At 42.5% G+C, this 23920-nt stretch overlaps 1 protein-coding gene across 1 annotated transcript; it reads left to right on the forward strand.

Moving 5' to 3' along the window:
• The first annotated feature begins 11794 nt into the window (after positions 1 to 11794).
• On the forward strand, positions 11795 to 22920 carry LOC149315210 (glycoprotein hormone beta-5-like). The gene is made up of 3 exons (XM_089523626.1): positions 11795 to 11810; positions 18118 to 18323; positions 22732 to 22920. Exons 1-3 carry the CDS (start codon positions 11795 to 11797, stop codon positions 22918 to 22920), a joined length of 411 nt encoding a protein of 136 aa, XP_089379752.1.
• Positions 22921 to 23920: the final 1000 nt, after the last annotated feature.

A 23920-nucleotide genomic window follows, 5' to 3' on the forward strand; every position in this document is an offset into this window, starting at 1 on the left:
ATCTTTCCGCTTTTAAATAACACGCCATTAAAAAGTGTTCAGCTTTTATCTGGGCCCATCTTTTTCCTCCAGCAGAGAGTGCGAATGAGGGAGAGATTCAGGAATGGTCCGATAATTCCCAGCAATGGAGGGGAAAAAAGATGGATGGATGATTGATCGACTGAAGTCAGGTGCTGAATGATTCTTTTTTCATAGGAAAATTAATGCGTTTTTTCATTCAATCAATCAACTCATCAACTTTTATATCCTGCCAGGACCCAAAGTGACTTAAAATAAAGATTAAGCCAAAGTACAGCTGAAGACTTAATAATAAAAAGGTTTAAAAACGTTAAAGAAGCAATAATACTAAGATCATTTATTTTAAAAAGGTTTAAAACTTATTTCAAACATAGGAAAAAAGAAAGAAAGCCCAGTCCCATCGCCACCAAAAGATCCTTCTGCCACAATCAGTTAACAACCAAAGGCTGGTCAGTACTGAATCTCCTATGGGAGGGAATCCCACAGCCTGGGAGCAACCACCAAGAAGGCCCTTCCAAGTGCCCTCAACAGATGGGCCTGTGACAGTGGTGGGGCTGAGAGGGAGCCTCCACACCACTTGAGCAGGCTCAGATAGGAAGATATAGTCTTTCAGATAGACTACACCCAAACCTTTCCCAGAATGGGAGAACTTCTGTGAGTTTCTTTCATCAATCAATGTTGTGCATTCACTTGGAGTCCAACCACATGAGAAAAGAAAGCCATAATGGAGCAGAAGAGTAGTGTCTTTCTCCATAGTTTGACCAGGGCAACAGTGGTCTTGGGACCAGCCCAGCTATAACGAGTCTGAATCACAAAGAACTCGAGGCAGGTTTCCAAATGGGATTTATAGGGCCAGTACAGACTAGCACTTTGCGCCAGCTAGGGCCAATTTTAGGGCTCTGTAGGGCTGGGTGTCCATATGTGCATAGCCCTACTTTTGGTGCCCATGCACCATCTTGCCGTGCCCCCGTCCACACAGGATATGTGACGATGATGCATGGGCATCTGAGCACCCAAATGCCACTTGGCGGAAGTGGCGGTATTATGGCACGTGAGTGCCATTATGACGCCCTTGAGCGGCTCCTTTCTACGGCTGGCACAGCACCAACAAGGGACAAAAACGGGTAGTATGCAGCCACCCGTCTATATCCCCCCCAAAGTTTATTAAAGGAACAAAACAACACATGTGCGCATGTGCGCGCGCACACACACACACACGCAAGTGTTCATGCACATGCACATGCTAGTGAAATCAAAGCTGGCAGAGGTGAATAGAAAGTAAGGCTTTGCTAATCGTAATACTTGCCTGATGTAGATCTGGAGTCCGATCGCTGAGAGTCCGTGAAGGAGAAAGCTCAATAGCTGTTGTGGAACTGGGGGTTAGTCACATGTTGAAGGGCTCGGCTTAGTAAACTGAAAGAGTGTTTGCCAGCTACTAGACCAAGACTGAGGACTGGCTGTTTTGCTAGCTGTATATATAACCGGAATTATGTTTTGGGGGCAGAAACCCAAGGTTTGAAAGGATTAAAACACTTTTAGAATGGTTCCTAGGCAGGGAAAGGATGGTCCAAAATCAGGTTGTATGCAATGGGTGATTGGCGTGAATACCTCAGACAACAAATGATAGAAGTCATTGCTGAAAGCTTGAAAAAGTTATTGGTTTGGAGAGCAACTCCCAGAGATGTACAACTGGGACTCCAGTACCCAGAATCTCCCAGCCAGCATGTTGGGAGCAGTAAGTAGTCCAAAGAAACAACTTTTCCAGGTCCTGCTCAGCCTGCGGAGCCATGTAGACTAGGTCTAATCTAGATATCTTGACTCAGAGTTTCTGTAATGTTCCACACAGTTTGTTACCAGGTAAATCACATGCACATGGTCATAACCATCTGTTCTCCTATCCTGCCGTGGAATGAATCTTTCAAAGCATCTCAGAACTGGCAACAAAATATTATTGCTTGAAGTCATGTTGAGGAATATGACTTTCTTAAAATCAAAAAACAAAACCCAAGAGCTTCTCTTTTTATGAAAGTAGCAGTTCAAGTTTATTCACACACCCCCTGTATATTCTTTCCTAGCATGATGCAACTGATTTGGATTCTTTACCCTAGTAACTAATTCAGAGATGATCAAAAGCGACAAGGTGAATGCCAGACTGGCTTCTGTTTCCCATGACGATTAAGCCAAACATACATATATGTTGCCATCGATCCACATTAGTAGCTTGAAGGCTGTTTTGTCAACTAGGAAGGATGCACACTAAGGTGGCACAAGAGATTTTGGTAACTGAGACTCTGGAAATCCTTTCCTAGGGATCTTAGAATGGCTTGTCCTTGCTGTTTTTCCTTGGTAGGGCTTTGAGAACTAATTGTTTTGAAAGAAGGGGGTTTTAACAAATTTTAAACTTGATTTATATCTATTTTGTCAATTTGGGACTTTATCACATGAGCCTAAGTCTCAACTTAGTCTTGCCACAATTGTGTTATTTAAAGGGAATAGAACCATACTGATTTTGGAACTTTTGTTATATGTCTCTTCAAGAGTGCAACTGGGGCATTTTGTGGCATTGATGGTCCTGTGCTTTCTTTCACACACCCCCCCCCCAATCGTGCCTTCTTGCTCTATGCCCTACCTAGCAAGTCTTTCATTTTTAATTTTTTTATATGTAATGCAATTCTGGAGTTATAGGAATTCAATTTAGTAAAAACAAAGGGAAGAAGAAAAAAGAAAAGAAAGTGAAAATAGAAAAGAAAACAGGCTGCCTGGGAATAGTGAGTGAGAGTGGACGAAGAGGAGAGAAGGTGAAGAGGAAAAGAGGAAACTGGCACCATTTGACCGCCCAATATCGAGACTACTGTGGACTGTCACTTATTGCATATATGGAGTAATGAGGTGGCAGCATGCCGCTTATTGATGGGTTTTTCCATCAATGGAAGAATGGCCTCTAACAGTGCTTCAGAAGCACAGCAAATGTGTTGAAGGTTGTGTTGTGCAATAGGTATTTGTATTACTATGAATCTAGAGACTAGGGTTCGAATCTCCACTCAGCCATGGAAACCCACTAGGTGACCTTGGGCAAGCCCCACTCTCTCAGCCTCAGAAAACTTTATACTAGGTTCACCTTAGGTTCACCATAAGTCAGAAACTAGTTGAAGGCACACAACAAGAATAACAACAATGTCTACATCAGAGGTGGGCCAATGAAAGGACTGGACTGTTTCTTTGCTGTAGATGATCTGCTGCATCATTTGCCTTCCATAAACCTTATCTTAGAGCAGTAACACAAGTCAGTGTTCAGCACTGAAAGAACTCTTGGAGAGGCCTGGGGCACCCAGTGCTGAAACAGAAGAGAATTTTTACATCATTTCCAAGCACCCTTAAAATGCATTGGGATGTATATCGATGGACACACACACACACACACACACACACTGCTTTATTTATTTTATTTCTATGCCGCCTTTCTCCCAGAAAGGGAGCCAAGGCAGCTCACAAATAAAAACACATTAAAAACATATTACAAACATTAAAACCACAAAAAGCATGATACCCACTCCATATACATTCCATTTAAAAAGCTGTCCCATGACCACACATTAAAAGCCTGCCTGAGTAAAACTCTTTTTGCTTGCTGACAGAAAGCAAACAGGGAGAGGGCCAGCCTTATTTCTCATGGAAGGGCATTACAGAGGGCAGGATCAGCCATTGAGAAGGCACTCTCTCATGTCCTCACCAGGTGAGCCTGTGATAGTGGTGGGACCAAGAGAAAACCTTCTCCTGAAAATCTTATGGCTTTGGAAGGTTCATATGGGGAGATACAGGCGGGTTACAAACCGCCACTAATGACGCACTCCGTGTGTGTTAGGGTTAGGAAGGGGCGTGTTAGGGTTAGGAAGAGTCACCCCTTCCTAACCTGCCCTGGCCACAATACGTGCGGAGTGCGTTGTAAATGGCAGCGCCCATCCACATGGGCGCCACCATTTTGACATCTTGGACGCCGTGCGTCCAGACGTGTCGCGGCGGAAGTGACACCGTGAGGGTACGCTCCGCCCCTCACGGCACCACTTCCGCGTTTCGAAAAGGAGAGCCATTTTGGCGCTCCTTTTTCGCTGCGCGGGGAAGCCTCGTGGTCTGGCCGCTGGGGCTTCCCTACGCAGCGAATGGCGGCGGCGGGAAAATGGCCCCTTGAGGGCCGTTTGTAACCCGCCACAGTTTCTCAGATAGTCTGGACCTAAGCCATGTAGTTCTTTATAGATCATGACCAGCACTTTGAATTGTGCCCAGAAATGAACAGGTAACTAGTGAAGCTGTTTCAACAAGAGAGTTATACGGTCAGCATTCTGGCTGTGGCAGTTTGAACCTGCTGAAGTTTCCAAACAGTTTCCAAATGTAGCCCCACGTAGAGCATGTTACAGTAGTCCAAAGAGGATGTAATCAAGGCGTGTCTCACCTTAGCAAAATCTGACATCTCAAGGAATGGGCGTAGCTGGCGTACATGTTTCAGCTGTGCAAATGCACTCCTGACCACTGCTGAGACCTGGGCATCCAGCCTCAGAGTGGAGTCCAGGAGCACACCCAAGCTGCGAGGCTGAGATTTCAGGGGGAGTGTAACCATCCAGCACAGGTACGGTCCCTATTCCCTGATATACTTTAGGACTGACCAGGGGCAGCTCTGTTTCAATCCGTTTGCCCTCATACAATCCATTACTGAGAGCAGACACTGTTTCGGTACAAAGACAGCTTTCTTGGAATCAGATGGCAAGGAGAGATAGAGTTGGGTGTCATCAGCATATGGGTGACAACTCACACTAAAACTCTGGATGACCTCTCCCAGCAGTTTCATATAGATGTTAAATAACATGGGGGACAGAACAGAACCCTGAGGGACTCCACAAGCCATTGGACAGGAGGTCAAACAAGAGTCCTCCAACACCACCTTCTGAGTCCGCTCCTCCAAGAAAGACCAGAACCACTGCATAACAGTGTCCTCAAGGCCCATTTCAGAAAGGCGGCTCAGAAGGATACCATGGTTGATGGTATCAAAAGCCTCTGAGAGCTCTAACAGGACCAACACGGACACACTCCCCCTGTCCAGGTCCCTGTGGAGGTCATCCACTAAGGTGACCAAAGCTGTTTCTGTCTCATAGCCAGGTCTGAAGCTAGATTGAAATGGATTTAGATAATCCATTTCATCCAGAAACTTCTGGAACTAGGAGGCCACCACTTGCTTCAGAACCTTGCCCAAACCTTGCTTTGACTTTCTTTTCACTCAACCCAGTTTTACTTCCAGCCTACAGCCCTGTTTTCCCCACCTGCTGTCTTGCCCATGAATAAAAAGTGCAGTAATTTTGCTAGAATCAGTAGAAAATGAAATCCTCTGAAGCATGAAATCTCCCTCTTTTTAGACAGCTACAGCTTTCCTTAAAATTAATCTCTGCTTTTTTTGTTGCAAATTCTTGAATTGTGCCAAAGAACTAATCCAGTCCTTATCAGGTCTTGATCTGTCATTAATTCAAACAGAACTCATAAAAGAGTAATTGAAAATAGGATATGAGATGGGGGAAACTGAGTACGCAGCCAAGATTGTTGTGAAATTGAGCTTGCTGTCCCCCTTTCAGTTAATTAATCAGAACTGAAATGTGTCATTCCTGCTCACCTTCACAGTAAATGTAACCTTCTTCTTCAAAGCAACATTTTAATTTCATTTTCCTTGGCATAAAACTTTGCCATTTGGCTCTTTCTGAAACAACCCAGCACCAGAATATAATGATCGGATGAAAGATCATTATATGACTCTTATATGAAAGATGAAAGATCAGGTGAAAGATTAATTTAGGAAAGAGCACTGAGACCTGAATAGGGCTGTTGCATCACTAAAAGCCAGATCTCTTCCCATTTTTTAAAAGTGCCAACATGGCTAACCTTTTCAGCCATGAGCTCAGGGCACAGTTTTAAAAAGCAGCACTATGTAGTTAAATCTCTATTACAATATTGTTATGAACATTTTTAAAAAATCTAATAATTTCAGAGACTGGGATGGGTGGGTTACTCTCTTTATTAAGAAGCCATTTCTGATCAAAGCAGGACATGGAAAAGTGACTTTTTGGAGCACACCTCCCAGCACCCCAGAACCAGCTTCACCCCCGAGCATTTGCTAGACATTCTGTGAGTTCTAGTCCAAAAATCCCCACCCAACCCAACCCAAATAATTTCAAGCTTTAAAGTGGCTATTTGGGGTACCTTGAATACAAATGGTGCTAAGGCATAGGTTTTGGCTGTACTGCAAAATTAATGCAGTTTGACACTGCTTTAACTGCCATGACTCAGTGTTTTGGAATTTGTAGTTATGTGAGATATTTAGCCTTATCTGTCAGAGAGCTCTGGTGTGGCAACAGACTGCATATCCCTGGATTCCAGAGGTTGGAGTCATGACAGTTAAAGCGGTGTCAAACTGCATTAATTCTTCTCAGCTTCAGGGAAGGAACCTTGATCTGCAGTTTTTTCTGCAGAGTTTCTGCGAAGTTCTGCTCCCTCCACAAACCCCAAACTCCTCTGATTCGCATGTGGTGGGATCACATTCTTAGAATGAGAAGCGCATATATATATATATATATATATATATATATATATATATATATATAAAATTTCTATGCTGTCTTTCTCCAAGGAAGGTAGCCAAGGTGGCTTACAAGATTAAAAAAATCTCAAAAAATTCACAGTAAAATTTAAATTTTTAAAAAACAATTAAACAAACCAAGCCAAAAAAAAAGCTTCATTTATATACTGCTTCATACTGCCTAAGCAGTGTCTAAGCGGTTTACAAAGTGTAAGCTAATTGCCCCCAACAATCTGGGTACTCATTTTAGCAACCTCCTCGGAAGGATGCAAGCCTGAGTCAAGCTTGAGCCCTTTTGCTGGTACTGAACTCGCAACTTATGGTTTTGAGTGAGTGGCTGGAGTACAGGCATTTAACCACTGCGCCACCAGTTAAATTAATATAAAAACATACAAAAGTTACAAACCACCTACTTGTTGTCAACCATCCTGAGAGTAATTCCCCTTGAATTCAGAGCAACATACGTCTGATATGCATAATCGGATGCATAAGATTGAAAACCCACCCAACTAAACAACAGTGATTTGTTTGAATGAGTGGCAGTCCTAATTTTTTACTTATGTTTCAGGTCTTCATGAGTGTGTTCTTTTTGTGCACTTTGGTGAGCAGGACAGTTTTGACTTAAAAAGGCCCCCTTTTAATAACAGATTAAATCGTCATTAAAAACGACCTCTTTTTAAAACAATTACGAGAACGTTTCCATGATGAAAATGGAAGCATTCCTCTTTAATAGCGCCATCCGCGATCCCACCAGGAGGCTCCCATTGCAGATCGATGATGCTGGTGTGATGGGAGCAGAGCGGGAGGTAAGCAATGTGATAAACTCCTATGATTCAGTGACTTCTTCATGCAGCTGGATCCCATTGTAGAACAGAGAGATAGTTTCTTTTGTTTCCAGCTTCGTTTCATTACAGACTTTGTTTTTCACCAAGGCGATCTTGGAAATCATTTTAAAAGGGGAAAAAAGTGGTAGAGAAGCAAGTCTGGACGAAGTATTATTTTCTTTTCTAGCATGGTGGTCAGAGACAATAGGGAAATTAACAGCTTGATGATGACATGGAATCGAACCTCTGTGGTTCTAAAGTTTCATCTTCAACCTCTGAGCCAAAAAGAAGGGATTATGGGATTCATGGTGTTGTCCATCATGTTGTCATGGAAGCCTTTCCACAAGAAAAAAGAAAGCAAAGAGAACATGGGAGTTACTCAAGGAAGGCATGTGCTTCTCTGTGTGGCTGAATTTAAATGGCAAAATGGTCCTGGATCCATGGAAATGAAATGACAGTAGATTTCCAGGAGAGCTGCCTGGAGTTTGACTGAAAGGTAGTGTAATAGCTGACCTTTAGATCTCAAAGGAAGTAGGAGAAGCTGCAGAACTGATCTTCTCCAGAACTTGGAGAAATAATAATACAACAATAATAACAATAATAATAATAATAATAATAATAGCTATTATTTCTGGGATACAGCTCACAGAACCCCACAGCTGGCATAGTCATCATGCTGGCTTTAGAATTCTGTGAGTTGTAGTCCTCAAAAGTAACTTTTCCAACTTCTGAGCAGAACCTGCATTTTCCACATAATATGGAGGGAAGTGATTCGTTCAGTTCAGATTGATTAGCATCAAATTAAGATGTATGAGTAACCTTAACAGAAAATGATAAATTAATATCTAAACTATGTAAACTGCTGCTTAGAATGGTGATGGAAAATGAGGTAATAAAAGACCATATGATAAAATGGGCACAGGAGTTTGGTGAAAATATTCAGTTAGGAGAATGGGAAACAAACTGACAGAAAAGATTAAAATACACACTCTCAATGGATATGAAAGAAAAATACTACAAAATTCAATATAGATGGTACCTTACTCCTGACAGATTATGTAAAATGTATAAAAATACCAATGATAGATGTTGGAAATGTCAAAAAGAAAAGGGTAAAATTTTTCATATGTGGTGGTCATGTATTAAAGTCAAAAAATATTGGTCACAAATACACAAATTAATTGCAGAAATCTTACAACTTAAAATGAACAAAAGCACCAAAGTATTTTTGTTGAGTATGGTAGATGACGAACTGGGAAAAAAACCCATGGGAAAATCATATTATATGATAACAGCTGCCAGAATAATTTATGCTGGAAAATGAAAGGACGATAAAATACTGGAAATATCTGAATGCCATGAAAAGATGTATGAATACATGGAGAATGATGAATTAACACAGTTGCTCAGAAATATACCATCAGAAAAATTTGAAAAGGATTGGGAAAAGATTAAACTCAATATAAAATAAAAATAAGTTTTTTGGAAGCAATTGGTAGCAAGGTTCAAGTCTGTAAAGATACTTATAAAGATATATTAATAAAGGTATGTTATAAAGATATAGTATAAAGGTATATTATAAAGGTACATTAATAGGTTGAGCAAAATTTGGTGGGAAAATATAATTTTTTTAATGTAACTGATATGTGGATGAAGAAGATGTAAAAGAAATGTATAGTTTGTTGTACAGCTGTATCTGGAAAATGAAGCGAATGAAGTTTTTAGAACTCAGTGAGGTAGAGGTGCAAAGACTCTTAAAAGAAGGAAATTGAAATATGAAAAGAAACTTTGGAGATGAAGTTAGGAAGCATTATATGTTTGCATGATTTTTTAGAGGATGTATTGTTCGGCAGTTCTAGCAGTCAAACTGTGTTATGTCCTGTGTAATATCTATTGTGTGTTGTTTGTGACTGTAATTGTTGGTGTAAAACGTGAAGCCATTCTGAGGGTTAAAATCTCCATTTTTAAGTCTGTCTCACTGGCTTTTTCAAGCTGCTCTAATGTCAAGAACTGTTTCAATGTCACAGATACGGTAAGAAGAACAATTTGGAAAGTGACTGTCCTACCCTGAGAACAGCCATTCATTCACTGGAATGATGATGTTATAAAGACTTGGTTCTTTTCAGAGATAAGCAATGACACATAGTCAACAGAGGAGTGAAGCATTAGCTTTGTTTATGTGCTTCTTTGCCTTGTTTGTGCAACTCTGACGCCTCTACAAAATGCTACTGCTGTGAAATAAAATATATCTATCAGAGGCTTTGCTGTGAGTAAGTTGGACTGAAAGCATGTCTGTTTCTCTGTGGATCTCTCAGTCAAAGATGTTGTGCGGTACCTTCCTATTTAGGTTCAGGGCTCAGTCCAGCTCCTACTTGGGGGATATGGTAGGGTTCAATCCAACAGTATGTCCAAAATACAAGAGGTCCAGTGTGATGTAATGATTTGAATATTGGACTATGACTCTGGAGACCAGGGTTTGACATCCAGCTTGGCCATGAAACCCACTTTGTGACCTTGGGCAAATCACATACTCTCAGCCTCAGGGGAAGGAAATGGCAAACCCCCTCTCAACAAATCTTGCCAAGAAAGCCTCATGATAGTGTCGCCATTATTCCATAAGTCAGAAATGACCTGAAGGCATGCAGAAGCATGAGCAGGAGCAGCAACACCACCACCAACCGATTAGCCTCAGTTTATGGACTGTGGCTTCTAGGGATGGTTCAGGTCTCATTTTTCTTTCAGGCCCATTTATTTGTCTTTTCGGAGCTCCATGTTATCTGTAGAACTCCATGTTATCTGTAGAACTCGTCTCCAGCACTATATTTCAAATGAATTTATCAGAAACCTCTCAGCTTTCTCCCCTGTCCAGCTTTCACAAACATACATAGAAACTGAAAATACTGTGAAGATGTTGAAATATGAGCCACACACTTTAGGTGTCTTTTGTACGACAGCCTAGTAGTGGATTAAGGCATTCTGATATTATAAAAAGAGTAATGAAAACCCTGAGTTACCTTTAGATAATAGCAAAAGCGAATAATTGCTATAAAAACTACAACTAACTAATGGTGTGTTGTAGCTGAAACTCTTCATCTTTTTTAAAAAGTAGGTTTCTAGGCCCTTAATGCAACAGAGACTGCTGCTACACTAGAGAATTAATATAGTTTGCCATTGCTTTAACTGTCATGGCTCCATCCTATGAAATCCTGGGATTTGTAGCTTGTTCTGGCACTTGAGTTCTCTGACAGAGAAGGCTAAATATTTCACAGAACTACAAACTCCAGAGTTCCATAACACTGGAATGCAGTGCAAATAGATAAATAGGTACCACTCCAATGGGAAGGTAAACAGCGTTCTCTGCAGTTATGTTGGCCACATGATCACAGAGTAGTCTCTGACAACGCTGGCTCTTTGGCTTAGTAACGGAAATGAGCACCGGACATGACTTGACAACCTTGTCAACAGGAAATACCTTTATCTTTAGCACTATTTTAATAAATAAAATAAACAAATGACTTTTTGGACTGGAATACTTAGGCCTCCATGAATATCCACAACGCTTCACAGATGAAGATCTGGGAACGTCTGGCCAAGCAACATCAGAGTGTGGTCCAGATGGCAAAAGTTATGAATGAGGAAGGACACACAAGCTAGGAGAGACTACAGTAGTATGCCTTTATTTGAGTCTACAGGAAAGGGCAAGGTTCTGCTCCATCTGCCTCTCCCCACTGCTGAGTTAATTCAGTGGAAACTACTTTTGCATTCAGTTTTCAGCAATTTTAGGAAACACAAGACCAAGTGGGAAAGTGGGAGGAAGAGAGAAAAACTGGGACATTTTAGAAGCAGCTGAGAAAGTGGTATGAGAAAGGATTACTTGGAACTGCCAAGTCAGTTCAGTTGGAGGGTGTGTGCATGGACTCGAGGATTCTGGGTACTGTAGTAAAACAAAACAAAAACAAAACCTTTTCCAGTCTCTGGAAAGATCCAGTGCCCTGCTCATTCTTTCCTTCCTCAGATTCTGCAGCCCCACCAAGGTTTCTCCTTTTGTTTCAATCAGGTGATGTTAGGAGAAACAAATACCCCTGGAAAAGAGTGCCTTGTTTTCTAGCCCAGTAGCTTTGATGCTGCAGCAGCTTCATGTAAGGATCTGCCTCCATTGTCATTTGACTGACACAGCCTTTTCTATAAATTTGAGCAATTAAGCACCCCAGTAGCAGCTGGTACAAGGAGATCTGCTAAGAGAGCAAACCCTGACAGAGGTTCTGTCGACGTGGCTGGGTCTTCTGATCTGTGGGAAGAACTAGCTTCGGTTTAGAACCACAGTGGGAGAAAACGAGAGATGCCCATCAAGACAGGTAAGAGACTTTGCTGCCTCTCGCTAGGCATAAATCATTTGCTTTGGCTCATTCTTGAGACAACCTGGGTCTCTTCTTTCATGCTACACAATTACACATTCTCACTGCCATGGCTGCTGCATCCTACAGAATTCTGGCATTGGTAATTTGCTGAAGCACTAGAGATCTCTGGTAGAGAATTCTATATACTGCATGAAACTGCAAACTCCAGGATTCCCCAGGACACGGTTATTGCAGTTAAAGTGATATACAAATACTATAATTGCAAAGTGGTATACAAATGCTATAATTGTAAAGTGGTATACAAATGTTATAACTGTATAGTGTGAAAGGGACTCTGGAGGTAACAAAAAAGAAGGCAGTTCTCTCACACTGAAAAACAAGATTTTAATAAATGAGATTTGAGAATGAGAGATTCAGCTTTCAGATTTGGAACAAGGTCCATGTGGGTAGTTGATTGATACAAGTCTGTTCCAGTCATGAAACAAAATGAGACAACTGTCTCAGGTGTCAGCAGGGCAATAATTCTTCCTTCCTGAAGCCACCAAATCCCATTTGATATTGGAAGCAAAGCAGGGTCAGCTCTGGGTAGTACTGCCAAGGAATACCAGGTGCTATAGGATATATTTTAGGGGGAAAACCTGGCAAAGCCACCTCTGAGTATTCCCAACATAAGAAAACCCTATGAAATTCATTTTCAGTAGTGAAATTCATGAGATTGCGATAAATTGATAGGCAATTTGAAGGCACATGCACAAAAACAAGCTTCTTCACTGTTCTCCTTTCTTGAAAGACAGAGCTGTCTTCCATCCCCTAAAGCTTGTTTTCTGCTTCTCCAGAGACTAGGACCCAGAGCAATGGTTGCAAGCTCCAGGAAAAGAGATTCCAGCTCAACATTAGGAGGAACTTCCTGACAGTGAGAGCTGTTCGACAGTGGAACACACTCCTTCCTCGGAGTGTAGTGGAGTCTCCCTCCTTGGAGGTCTTTAAACAGAGGCTGGATGGCCATCTGTTGGGGATGCTTTGATTGGGAGTTCCTGCATGGCAGGGGGTTGGGCTAGATGGCCCTTGTGGTCTTTTCCAACTCTATGATTCTATGATTTTCCTCATGCAGAAAAAACATATTTGGGGCAGGCTTGAAGGAAGAGAGGAATGAGTGAAAGGATGACATTTCTGGTGTGCTAAGAAGAAGATTAGGATTGGGAAGGGCAGATATGAAAGAACTGGACAAGATCAGAAAATGTAAAGACATAACTCTGAACAGTAAAATGAGGATCGTCCAAGCCACTACATTCCCAATCACCACGTATGGATGTGAGATTTGGATAGTAAAAAAACTGATAGGAAGAAAATCAACTTGTTTGAGATGTGGTGCTGGAGATGAGTGCTGAGGATACTGTGGATGGCCAAGAAGATAAACAAATAGGTTCTAGAACTGATCAAACATGAATTCTCTCTGTAAGCCAACATGACTAAATTGAGGCTGTCATACTTTGGCCACATCATGAGGAAAAATGAATCATTAGAAAAGACGATAATGCTAGGAAAGTTGGAAGGCAGTAGAAAGAGAGGAAGACCACACTCTAGATCAGGCCTGCAAACATACAGCCTGGGGGCCTCATGTGGCCTCCCAAAGAATTTCAGATGGCCCACAAGGATGTGGAACAATTTCAAGGCTCCTCCACTGCTCAGCCTCCTCCTGAGGAGAGGGTCATGAGGAGGAGGAGGAGGAAGGGCAGGCGAACATTCACCCTGCAAGGTTCCTCCACTGCTCAACTTTCTCCTGAGGAGGAGGAATATGGGCAAATGCTTGTAATAATAATTCATTTATACCCTGCTCTTCATCCAAAAGGCTATCTGAGCGGCTTACAAATTGTTAATTAGACATTTCCCTGAGGGTAGCGAAATGTCTAATTAACAATTTGTAAGCTGCTCTGATAGTCTTTTGGCTGAAGAGCAGGGTATAAATAAATGAATAAATAATTAGTATTATTATTGTCTTTAACGGCTTCCCTGGTGTCTGGCTTTCTGCCAAGAAGGCCAGGGGGTGGAAGAAGGGAAGGATGGGCAAACACTTGCCCTGCAAAGCTCCTCTGCTACTTGGCTTACTTCTGAGGAGAAGAACAGGTGATGGTGGTGGAGGAGGATGAGCAAATGCTTGCCCTGCAAGGCTGCCCCGCTTTCTCCTGAGAAGACAGAGGTAAAAGAGGAGCAAACACTTGCCCCTCAGGGCTCTTCTGCCGCTTGGCCTTCTTCTGAGGACAAGTTCATGTGGAGGAGGAGAAGGCCCAGCAAGACTTCTCTGCTGCTCAGCTTTCTTCTGGAGAGAGCTGAACAGAGGAAAAAGAGGATGGAATTAACATTAATTAATTCTAATTAATATTATTAATTAATTAATATTTACTGTATTTTCTGGCGTATAAGACTACTTTTTAACCCAGGAAAATCTTCCCAAAAGTCAGGGGTCGTCTTATACGCCGGGTGTTGTCTTGTAGGGCAGGTGCTGAAACCCCCGAGCTGGACTGGAGAATCTGCGGTCACCGCATATGGGGGGGGGGAGCTCAAAAACAACTGCGACTGCATTCCCACCGTATGCAGCGACCGCTGTACAAGTACAGTAGAAGAAAACCCACTCTCTAGGATTTGTGGAAAGAAGTGACTTAACGCGGTCCTGATGACAAGGTGAGGGGGCGCCTCACTGGGAAGGCGTAAGTGAAGGGCGGAGCAAGCTGCAGGCGTCCAGGATGCCTGGGGTATGGAAAAAAGAGCTGTGTTTGTGCTACCGCTCTGATAGTCTTGGAGACAGGGAGGGCTGGGCAGGCAGGCAGAGCTGACCAATCCAAGCAGGCTTTGTATAAAACAAGTTTTCCTGCTAAGTACCTGCATGTCATAAGCATTGGAATTAAAATTACCATATTAAAATCAAATCTAATGTTTTTTAAATTTTTATTTGGTGTGCACTGGGGTAGTCCTATATGGCAAGTATATCCCAAACTCCATAGTTTAACTGGAAAAGTTGGGGGTCATCTTATACACCCAGTCGTCTTATACGCCAGAAAATACAGGAATTAAAGCTTATCTGTGGCCTGAAGAAGTTTAGCCTATTTTAATTTTGGTCCCTACCTATTGCCAAGTTGTCCAGGTCTGCACTAGATGGTTAGACTTGATCAGGGAGGACACAGGCTGGGGCCTGCAAGGCCTGAGCAGAGAGGTTGAGTTAGGGGGTCTTGGAGACGTTTCATCCACAGGGTGGCCATCAGTTGAAGTTGGCCTGAGGGCAATTAACAGCAACAATGAGAGAGCTCCATACCCTGAAGCTACCAGATCCTGTTCGATCTTGCCAGCTATGTGTGGCCAGGCCTGGTTATTACTTGGGTGGGAGACTGCTAAGGACTACAAGCAAATATTGTACAGACTGGTGCTTTGCACCAGCCTGGGACTGAAAGTAGAGCTCAGGAGAGCAGAGCGTCTGCATGCTCCCAAGCTCTACCGTGCACCGCGGGCACCATATTGGTGCCCTGCCATTTACACGGCACGCACAACAATGTTGTGGCTCTTGCGCTGTATGAGGGATGTTACAGTGGTGCTCCAAGGAGCTGCAAAATTGGAGCGGATCGTTGCCACACCATGCAGTTTCCCTGGCAATGATCTGGGGAGAAAGGGGCGGCCCCTTTCTGCCAATCTTTATAGACCCTATATTTCAGAGCAAGGGAATGGCAAGCCATATCTGAGTATGCTGTACTTTGGCTAAGAAAACTTTTTGAAATTCATGCAGTTGCTATAAGTCGATAGAGGTGACTTGAAGGCACATGCACACAAGAGGGCTTTGAGTCTTTTTCACATTTGCAGTTACAGCACTGGTACTGATTTACTGTAACTGCCATGGATCCATCCTATTGAATCCTGGAATTTGTAGTTTCTTGAGGAATTTAGAATTCTCTGTGTAGTTTGGTGGGGCAGAGAACACATAGTCCCTCACCAAACTACAACCCCCAAGATTCCATAGGATGTAGCCACAGCAGATAAAGTGGTAGCGAAGTGCTGGCAGGGGTTGGACTGGATGGCCCTTGCAGTTTCTTTCAACTCTATGATTCTATGTAACTGTGTAGTGGGAAAGAGACCCTGGTATCCATCTAATATCCCCCCCCCAAAAAAAAAAAATCACTCAAGCAACAATTTACTGAGATAAGGTTTCCTGATAAATCAAACGGTCAAAACCCTTCCACTAGCCACAGGAAAAAACAACCTTTTGGCATGATGCTGTCCCAATACTGTGTCCATCTCATCTGGATTCATTCTACTACAACTTCTGACAGCCCCATATTGTTCCTGTCTAGACTGTAAAGCTCACTACCCAGAGGCATGATCAACTGTAGTAGGGCAGATGTTAGCAAGGTGCCATTTCTCTTCTTTCTCTGTCTGTAAGATGCTAAAAGACCCCTGTGAATTTTTAAAATCTTGTTTTGCTCCATGGTTTCCCATCATTTCTTGCTAGCTCCCTGTAGTGTCTCCTCTGGATGCAGCTGCTAATTCTTGAGTCAGGATCATGAATGCTCCCATCAAGTGAAGTGAACAGCCTGATGTCATGATAACATCATCAAATACAGTATCTGTCAATTGCACCATAACAAATTTTAAAAAGGCTGGGATCAATGATTGATTGCTCAATTGGTTGACTATTTTATTTTTATTGATACTTCTACCCCATCTTTAGAATAATTCTCAGGCCAACCTGATAATGGAACGATGATGCTACTTGAATATGTCACTTAGGGTAAATGACAGCAATAGATGGCAAATAAAATGTGTAGGGAGCTGTTTTTCAGCACTGCCCAAACAAGAAAACACCAGTTGCTTGCACAGAGGTCATCTGAAGACAACTTAGCGGACACCCAATCCAAATCAAAACTAATAAAGTTAATGTCAATACCTGCAACCTCAGGATTGTTATGATGCAAAATGCAGGTTGGATGCACTTTGGTGCTGCAAGATTGCACCACCCCATTTGACCACATCTAGAGTTCCAGAGTAAGAAGTGAAGGAATACTGAAAAATATTCCAAGAAGAGATAAGAAATGTGTTTACAGAGTGACAGGAACCCCCACTGAGGAGAATTCAAAGACATAGTAACGTTTGTATGGAAAATCAGTATGCAAAGGGATCATATCGCACCTTTGAAACTAACTGAAAGAGAAATTGGTAGCATGAGCTTTTGCGGACATGAGTCTTTCGAGTCTACGAAAGCTCTTGCTCCCAACTTCTTTCAGATGCTACAAGATCCCTTTGCCCAATAAAGAGAATCTTGGATGGCTGAGAATTTTCACAGCTCAGGACTTCGTCTGTGCGAAAAATGCATGTGGGATTTTTTGCAGTTTTTGTATATGCAGAAAACTGCATATTCTGCACATAAAATTACATTTTCTTTGCAAATCTGCCCATGTGCCTGTTTTGCAAAGAAAATGTCTCACAACAGAGAGGGGAATTGTAGAATTATTAATTCTTGATTACAAGAACAAAATTTACAAATATCAATATCAGTGAAATTTACAAAGATTGACATCGCTGAGGGATGCACTGTGACATTGCACTGCCATTTTGGGTGACTGGAAGTGATATGGCATCACTCTTATAAGGGAATACACTGTACTGTTCTAGTGCTTTTATTCCAATTTAATTAATATGGCAATATCAGATGGGATTTGTAGTTTTAGGGAGGGGCTTTTAGAGTTCTCAGCCACAGACCTCATGGACCTCACCAAACTACAAAATCCAGAATTTCACAGAATGTTGCCATGGCAGTTAAAGTGGAATACAATACTATAATAGGATAGTCTAGTAGGGCCCTTAGCTTTTGGGCCCTTGGTGCTGGGAGGTTTTTTTTTAAGGCTGTTACTAACAGGCTTTTCAAAGTTTCTAAATGAGATTTTGGTGTGGAAAGGAGCCCCCCTTTTGGTCACTAAAGGCTGCATCTGCACTGCAGAATTAATGTAATTTGACACTGCTTTACCTGCCAATGCTATGGAATTCTGGGATTTGTAGTTTTGTGAGATAGTTAGCCTTCTCTGTCAGAGAACTCTAGTGCCACAACAAACTACAAACCCCAGGATTCCATAGGATGGAGCCATGACAGTTAAAGTGGTATCAAACCGCATTAATTCTGCAGTGTGGCAGTAGTTAATTCTTGGCTGAATTTTTCAGGGAGGGGAGCTCAGGGAGGGTCAATACAAATTTCTACCACAAGTGATGATAAAACAATCCTCAGTCAAGCTTCTTTAAGAAGTTTCCACCTCTCCTGCTTCTCTCACAGCCACAAAACTCCAATGGGTGGTGCAGGGATCTTTGTATCTTCTGATCTTGGCCAGCTGTGTCAGTAGCCTCAAGCCATCCAGTATCAACCTGAGGACCTTCATTGGCTGTGCTGTTCGTGAGTTCACTTTCCTGGCCAAGAAGCCAGGCTGCAAGGGGATGCGCATCACTACTGATGCCTGCTGGGGCCGTTGTGAGACTTGGGAGGTAAGTGCACAGGATTGTCAAGTAGGTAAAACTGGAGCTCCTTGCTCATCTTGCTAGAGCGTGAAAAACTTATTTCACTTATGCACCTGTAGTAACAACCACATTGTCTCTGATTTTGCACAGTTTGATCTAGCTTTGGAAAGGACACCAAAAGACTTACCGTAAAATCCTGTATAACTCGTTCAGCCACCGATCTGGCTTAAAAAATTTGATAAGCATAATTCATATTATAGTTTTTTGTGGGTTTTGTGGGCTACGAGGCTGTGTTCTAGAAGAGTTTATTCCTAATAATAGGATGTATGGCTGGCATTGGAATAAATTCTTCTAATAATAAGAATAAACTTTTCTAGAACACAGCCTCATAGCCCCCAAAAACCACTGAAACCCTCCCAAACCGATGGATGCCGGCCGTGAAAGTCTTCAGCTTCACATAATTCATATTCTCACAAACATATTTGACAATCGCAGGAGACAGAAGAAGTGTTTGGAAGTAATGTGTCACTTGAAACAGGTGATTTTGGGAGGTAGTTACTTTTTGAAATAGTAAGCTAGAACAGAGTTATATTTTTTTGCCTGTTATTGGTCAGGGATGTAATTCACTACTTTTCAGAGTAACACTGGCTGCATCCGCACTGCAGAAATAACCTAGTTTGACAGCACTTTAACTTTCATGGCTCAGTGCTATGGAATTCTGGGAACTGTAGCTTGTTCTGGCACTGGAGCACTCTGACAGAGAAGGCTAAATCTCTCACAAAACTACAGTTCCCTGAATTCAATAGGACTGAGCCATGGCAGTTAAAGTGGTATCAAAGTGGGTTATTTCTGCAGTGTAGATGCAGCCATAATGGGGTTTCTGCCTGTTCCTCATTACTGTTCTCATTAAAGATCATCTACACTGGCTGGATTATTCTGGTCTGCTCCTGGATTCCCCCCATTACTTCCGCACTCCATAGTGACATGGGGTGGTTGTCTGCACACACATCTCCCTGTGTTGCCATTGGGGAAGGTGCTCCCTCTGAGGTTTAAAATGAAGCACCCAGGATTGATCACATGGCTGGGTGCCTTGTTGGGACCTTAGAAGGAGCAACTGGCAACAGCAGTGGTGGTGCCAGATGGCACAGCAGGATGTCTGTGTTAACAGCCTCCAGTGTCCCTCCAGAGTGCTCCCTGTTTTCCTGCAAAATCTGGAGCAACAGGTGAATTTTAAAAAACCAATTTAGGCAGGGATAGGTCCAGTGGCGTCACTAGGGTTGGTGTCACCCAGTGCGCTAAGTCATGGAGTTCTGGTGGTGCAGTGGTTAAACACTGGTACTGCAGCCATTCACAGCCACAAGGTTGTGAGTGTGATCCTAGGCAGGGCTCCAGGATCCAGTCAGCCTTGCATCCTTTCATAGGTTGGTAAAATGAGTACCCAGCTTGATGGGGGCAATTGACTTCCAGATTGTAAACCGCTTAGAGAGTGCTGAGTTCACTGATAAACAGTATAGAAAGGTAAATGCTATTGCTATTGCTATGTGGAGGGCCCAGTGCATATTTCTAGAGAAATGTTGTACATTTGGGGCAACACAAATTGTGATTCACCTGTATCTTTCTTTCTTTCTTTCTTTCTTTCTTTCTTTCTTTCTTTCTTTCTTTCTTGTGCCCTGTGTGACTGTGCATTACCAGTCCTTAGTAAAAGGAGATACACTATATCAACTATACCAGCAGCCTCGCAAGAACCTCACGGAGGCCTGTGGTGGCATGTTCTAATATTCAACCAGATGGCCTCATTGGCTGCTCTGTAACAGAGATGGGGCTCCATCTCTAGAGAGAATACATTGCTTTAACATTCCACGCTACAGGTTTTCCCTCCTTCAATTCCACCCTCCTCCAAAGCTTTAGTGTTGTGTGGCAAAATATTTCTAAAGCATTTACGTAATGCTCTCATTATATAATTTCGAAAGCCTCTTATGGCTTAAACACTTAAGGGGAAACTGTCCTTTATTACTCCACCGGCAGAAAATTCCTCAGAGATTAAAAGAGAGCCCCTGATTCACAAGTGATACATTTTGTTCCATATCCCAAGAAGAGGTCTGTTTCTAATTTGGGCTGCCTCCGAAATGTGGTAATGGTGCTGTAGGGGGTCTGTGGGTGGGAGCGAGAGAATGGGCGAGCATGTCCGCACACATTGAGCAGAAAGGAGACAGTGACTAATTTTAGCCCACTTTTTATTGAAAACTATTGTTGGTCCAAGCCTGATTTCCCTTGTATTTGTGGGAAAGTCCTCTTGACGTGGGTAGGATTTTACTGAATCAAAAGAGGGTGTGTGCATGTGTGTGTACTTGTGATGATAAAATCTATTATTTAATTCCAGCAACTGACTTTTTGTTTTTGTTTTGGAAAGGCAAAATTCTGGTTGTGAACCTATAAAAAGCTCTTCAGATGCCAGCCACTAATAAGGTTGCCAGAGTTGAAACTGGAGACAGGTCCTGCTCCTCTAACAGTTGTGACTCAGAAGACCAGGGTTCAAATCTCGGCTTGGCCCTGGGAACTCATTGGATGACCTTGGGCAAGTCACACTTTCTGACCCTAAGAAATGGGAAACCTCCTCTGAATACATCTTGCCATGATAGTGTCACCATAAGTCATAAACAATTTGAAGGCACACAACAACAACAGAAGAGGGAATTTCAAGTGTTGGTTGGCATGCAACCAGGCAGTCAGCAACATCTGCTGAAATTTCCTTTTCTGAATAGTCTTAAAAGGAAGAAGACCTTTCTTCAGTTTTTACTCTGATAACCTTACTTGCCAGTCAAAAATCTCTTCCACACTACAAAGTTATAGCAGTTTGATTTCCCTTTAACTTCCATGACTGTATCTTACAGAATCCAGGGATAGGTAGTTCAGTGAGGCACTAGAATTCTCTGGCAAAGAACCCAAAGCCCACCACAAAACTACAAATCCCAGGATTCCATAGAATGGAACCATGATTGTTAAATTGGCTTCGAAATGGTATAATGGCAAAGTGTGAAAGAGACCAAAGGCCTAGAGAAAAACACTCAGTCTCCCCTTCACTGGTTAAGAGTGTAAAGGCAGTATCAGCTAGTGGTAACAGAGACAGGGAGGAATTAAGGCAGGCAGAGGCAAGTTTGAAAGGGTCCATGGCACTACCAACAACGGCTGATTATTTTTATAGCTCAACAAAACATTTCTTCATGATACTATATTTGAATTCATTACCAAGAGTTGATCTTGTCACTCTGTTTTTATATTACATTTCCATCACTGGTAGACATTAAAAATAGAGGGCAATGAAAAGGATGTTAATAATGCATACCACAGTTGAATAGATTCCTACCTATATTGTTTCAAAACAATTAATGTAAAGTAATGAGGAGCAGAGAAAAGGGAAATTGTATATTATTTTAATAGATTGTAAAGGAGAGAGAGAGAGAGAGAGAGACAAGGCTCATTTGTAGTTTCCCTGCCCTGCCTCCCTGGTTTTCCTAAATTCAGTACATACATTCCAGGACTTCTCTGCTTACAACAACAACAACAACAACAACAACAACAACAACAATTATTATTATTAATGGGGTGGAGAAAATACCATATCATCCAACATTTCACAGATGAAAACCAGTATGTGTGTTGCCAAACAACATTCAGAGTATGGTAAAAAGAGTATTATAATAATATGGTCCCTCCACATTCACTGGGGTTAAGGGTGAAGGACCCCTGTGAATGTGGAAAAACTGCAAATAAAAAAACCCACTATTCTTTTTACCTGAGAGAACACCTCTGTCAGAATCTCCAGCTTCTCCATTGCAACTCTGCGATCAACATCTGCCAGGAGTTGATCATAGAGTCATGCTGGAGGACCTACACATGCCTAGAGAAGTGTTTTCTCTGCAAACCTCTAGGTTCTCCAGCACAACTCTATGCTCAACTTTTACCAGAGTTGTGCTGGAGGACCTAGAGATTCCTAGAGAGAACATATTAATCAAAACCACAAATAATCAAATCCACAAAAGTCAAAGCCACAAATGTGGAGGGCCAAATAATAATTACACTTGGGTCTCTAGGAATCTCTTAAGTCCTCCAGCATAATTTTGCGCTATTTTTTTAATTATTATTATTATTTAGGAAAACTAGGGAGGCAGGGCGAGGAAACTACAAATGAGCCTTGTCTCTCTCTCTCTTTCACAATTTTCCCCAGTTTGCAGACAAATTCCAACGATAAGCTGCAAAACCTCCATTAAACCAATTGGAAATGTCTTGTTTTAAAAGGCTTTTTACACATTGCCCCAGAAATTTCACAAAACTGACTCTCCTTATGTTGTCTTCTCATGTTGCTTGGTTCAGTAAAAAGGGGCTTTATATATCTAACCTAATGCTAGTATTTCTATTTTTCCTCCCTTGTAAGCAGAAGCCAGTGTTGGATCCCCCTTACATTGAAGCACACCATCGTGTCTGCACTTACAATGAGACCAAGCTGGTGACGGTGAAGTTGCCCAACTGTGCAGCCAACGTTAGTCCTGTCTACACATATCCCAAAGCCATCCGGTGTGACTGCAGTGTGTGTCTCACCACAACCACAGAATGTGAGACTGTCTGAATCGTCCAGTTGGTGTAGCTTGATCTACTTTGGTCCATATTCTGCTGAAGGAGAAACTGCTGTATGGTGGTGGACATGGTGTAAATCAGGGCAGAATGTAGCTGCTTGCTTAACTCTGAAGTTTTGTTGCCTCCTGGATCCTTACTTACAGATCAGCAGTGGATGCATCTGAGCAACTTGCACTTTTCATGATCTCTCTGGTGTAGGCACACCCTTAGAGGCTTTGCATGTTGCCATCGATTTATTCAGAATGGAGTTACCTTGCATGGAGTTACTCAATACGGTATTCTTCAGTTGCTTACTCTTGTTGTCCTCGGGATGACAGAACACAATGCAAGTATAATACATCTTTGCAAACACGTTTTATCCTATTCACACATTTACATTTTTAGGTGTCTGCTAAGAATAATAGGCCAATCCTACCCTACAGTCTATGTTTTAAAACTTTATGAAGCCCTAACTATGGCCTGAGACAGATGGCTAAAAAGGGGCGTGGCCGTGGCGATTTTAGGATTAGGGACTGTGCACAAAGCACATGGTCCCTAACCCTAAAACGTGCTGCCAGCGGCATCATGGCGGTGTCCCATCCAAATGGTGCGGCGTGGGTGTGACGTCGTCATGCTGCCCCAGGCCGCTTAGGGCGACCTGGCTGCAGCACGGAGAGGAGCTCCAAAATGGAGCTCCTTTTTGGAAGCAGATCATTCAACGACATCCACATGGCTGCGGGAATGATCCTGAGGAGAAAGGGGCATGAAGCCCCACAGACACCCCTTTTCCAGGCCGCAGAGAAGCTTCTCTTTGGCCTGGAAAAATGCTGGATTGGTGCTGCAGGGCTTCCGGTGAGGCTGGCCCCAATCCAGTGGAAAAAGGGGCAGTCTGTACCATGCATAAGTGCAGAAAGAGGACAAAACACTGTGAATGGTAAACATGTCCACCCAGGTATTGGCAAGAGTGCTGCAATGCACATCAGGCACTTCTGATGCACATTAGGTGCTCCTGA

This window comes from Sceloporus occidentalis, unplaced genomic scaffold (genome assembly GCF_023333645.1).
Source record: "Sceloporus occidentalis isolate IW3139 unplaced genomic scaffold, rSceOcc1.0.p SCAF_4, whole genome shotgun sequence".
Taxonomy (NCBI): domain Eukaryota; kingdom Metazoa; phylum Chordata; class Lepidosauria; order Squamata; family Phrynosomatidae; genus Sceloporus; species Sceloporus occidentalis.

Coding starts and splice junctions, on each gene's coding strand:
- LOC149315210 (XM_089523626.1), top strand. Junction 18,324..22,731: donor GCCGTTGTGAGACTTGGGAG/GTAAGTGCACAG, acceptor CCTTGTAAGCAG/AAGCCAGTGTTGGATCCCCC.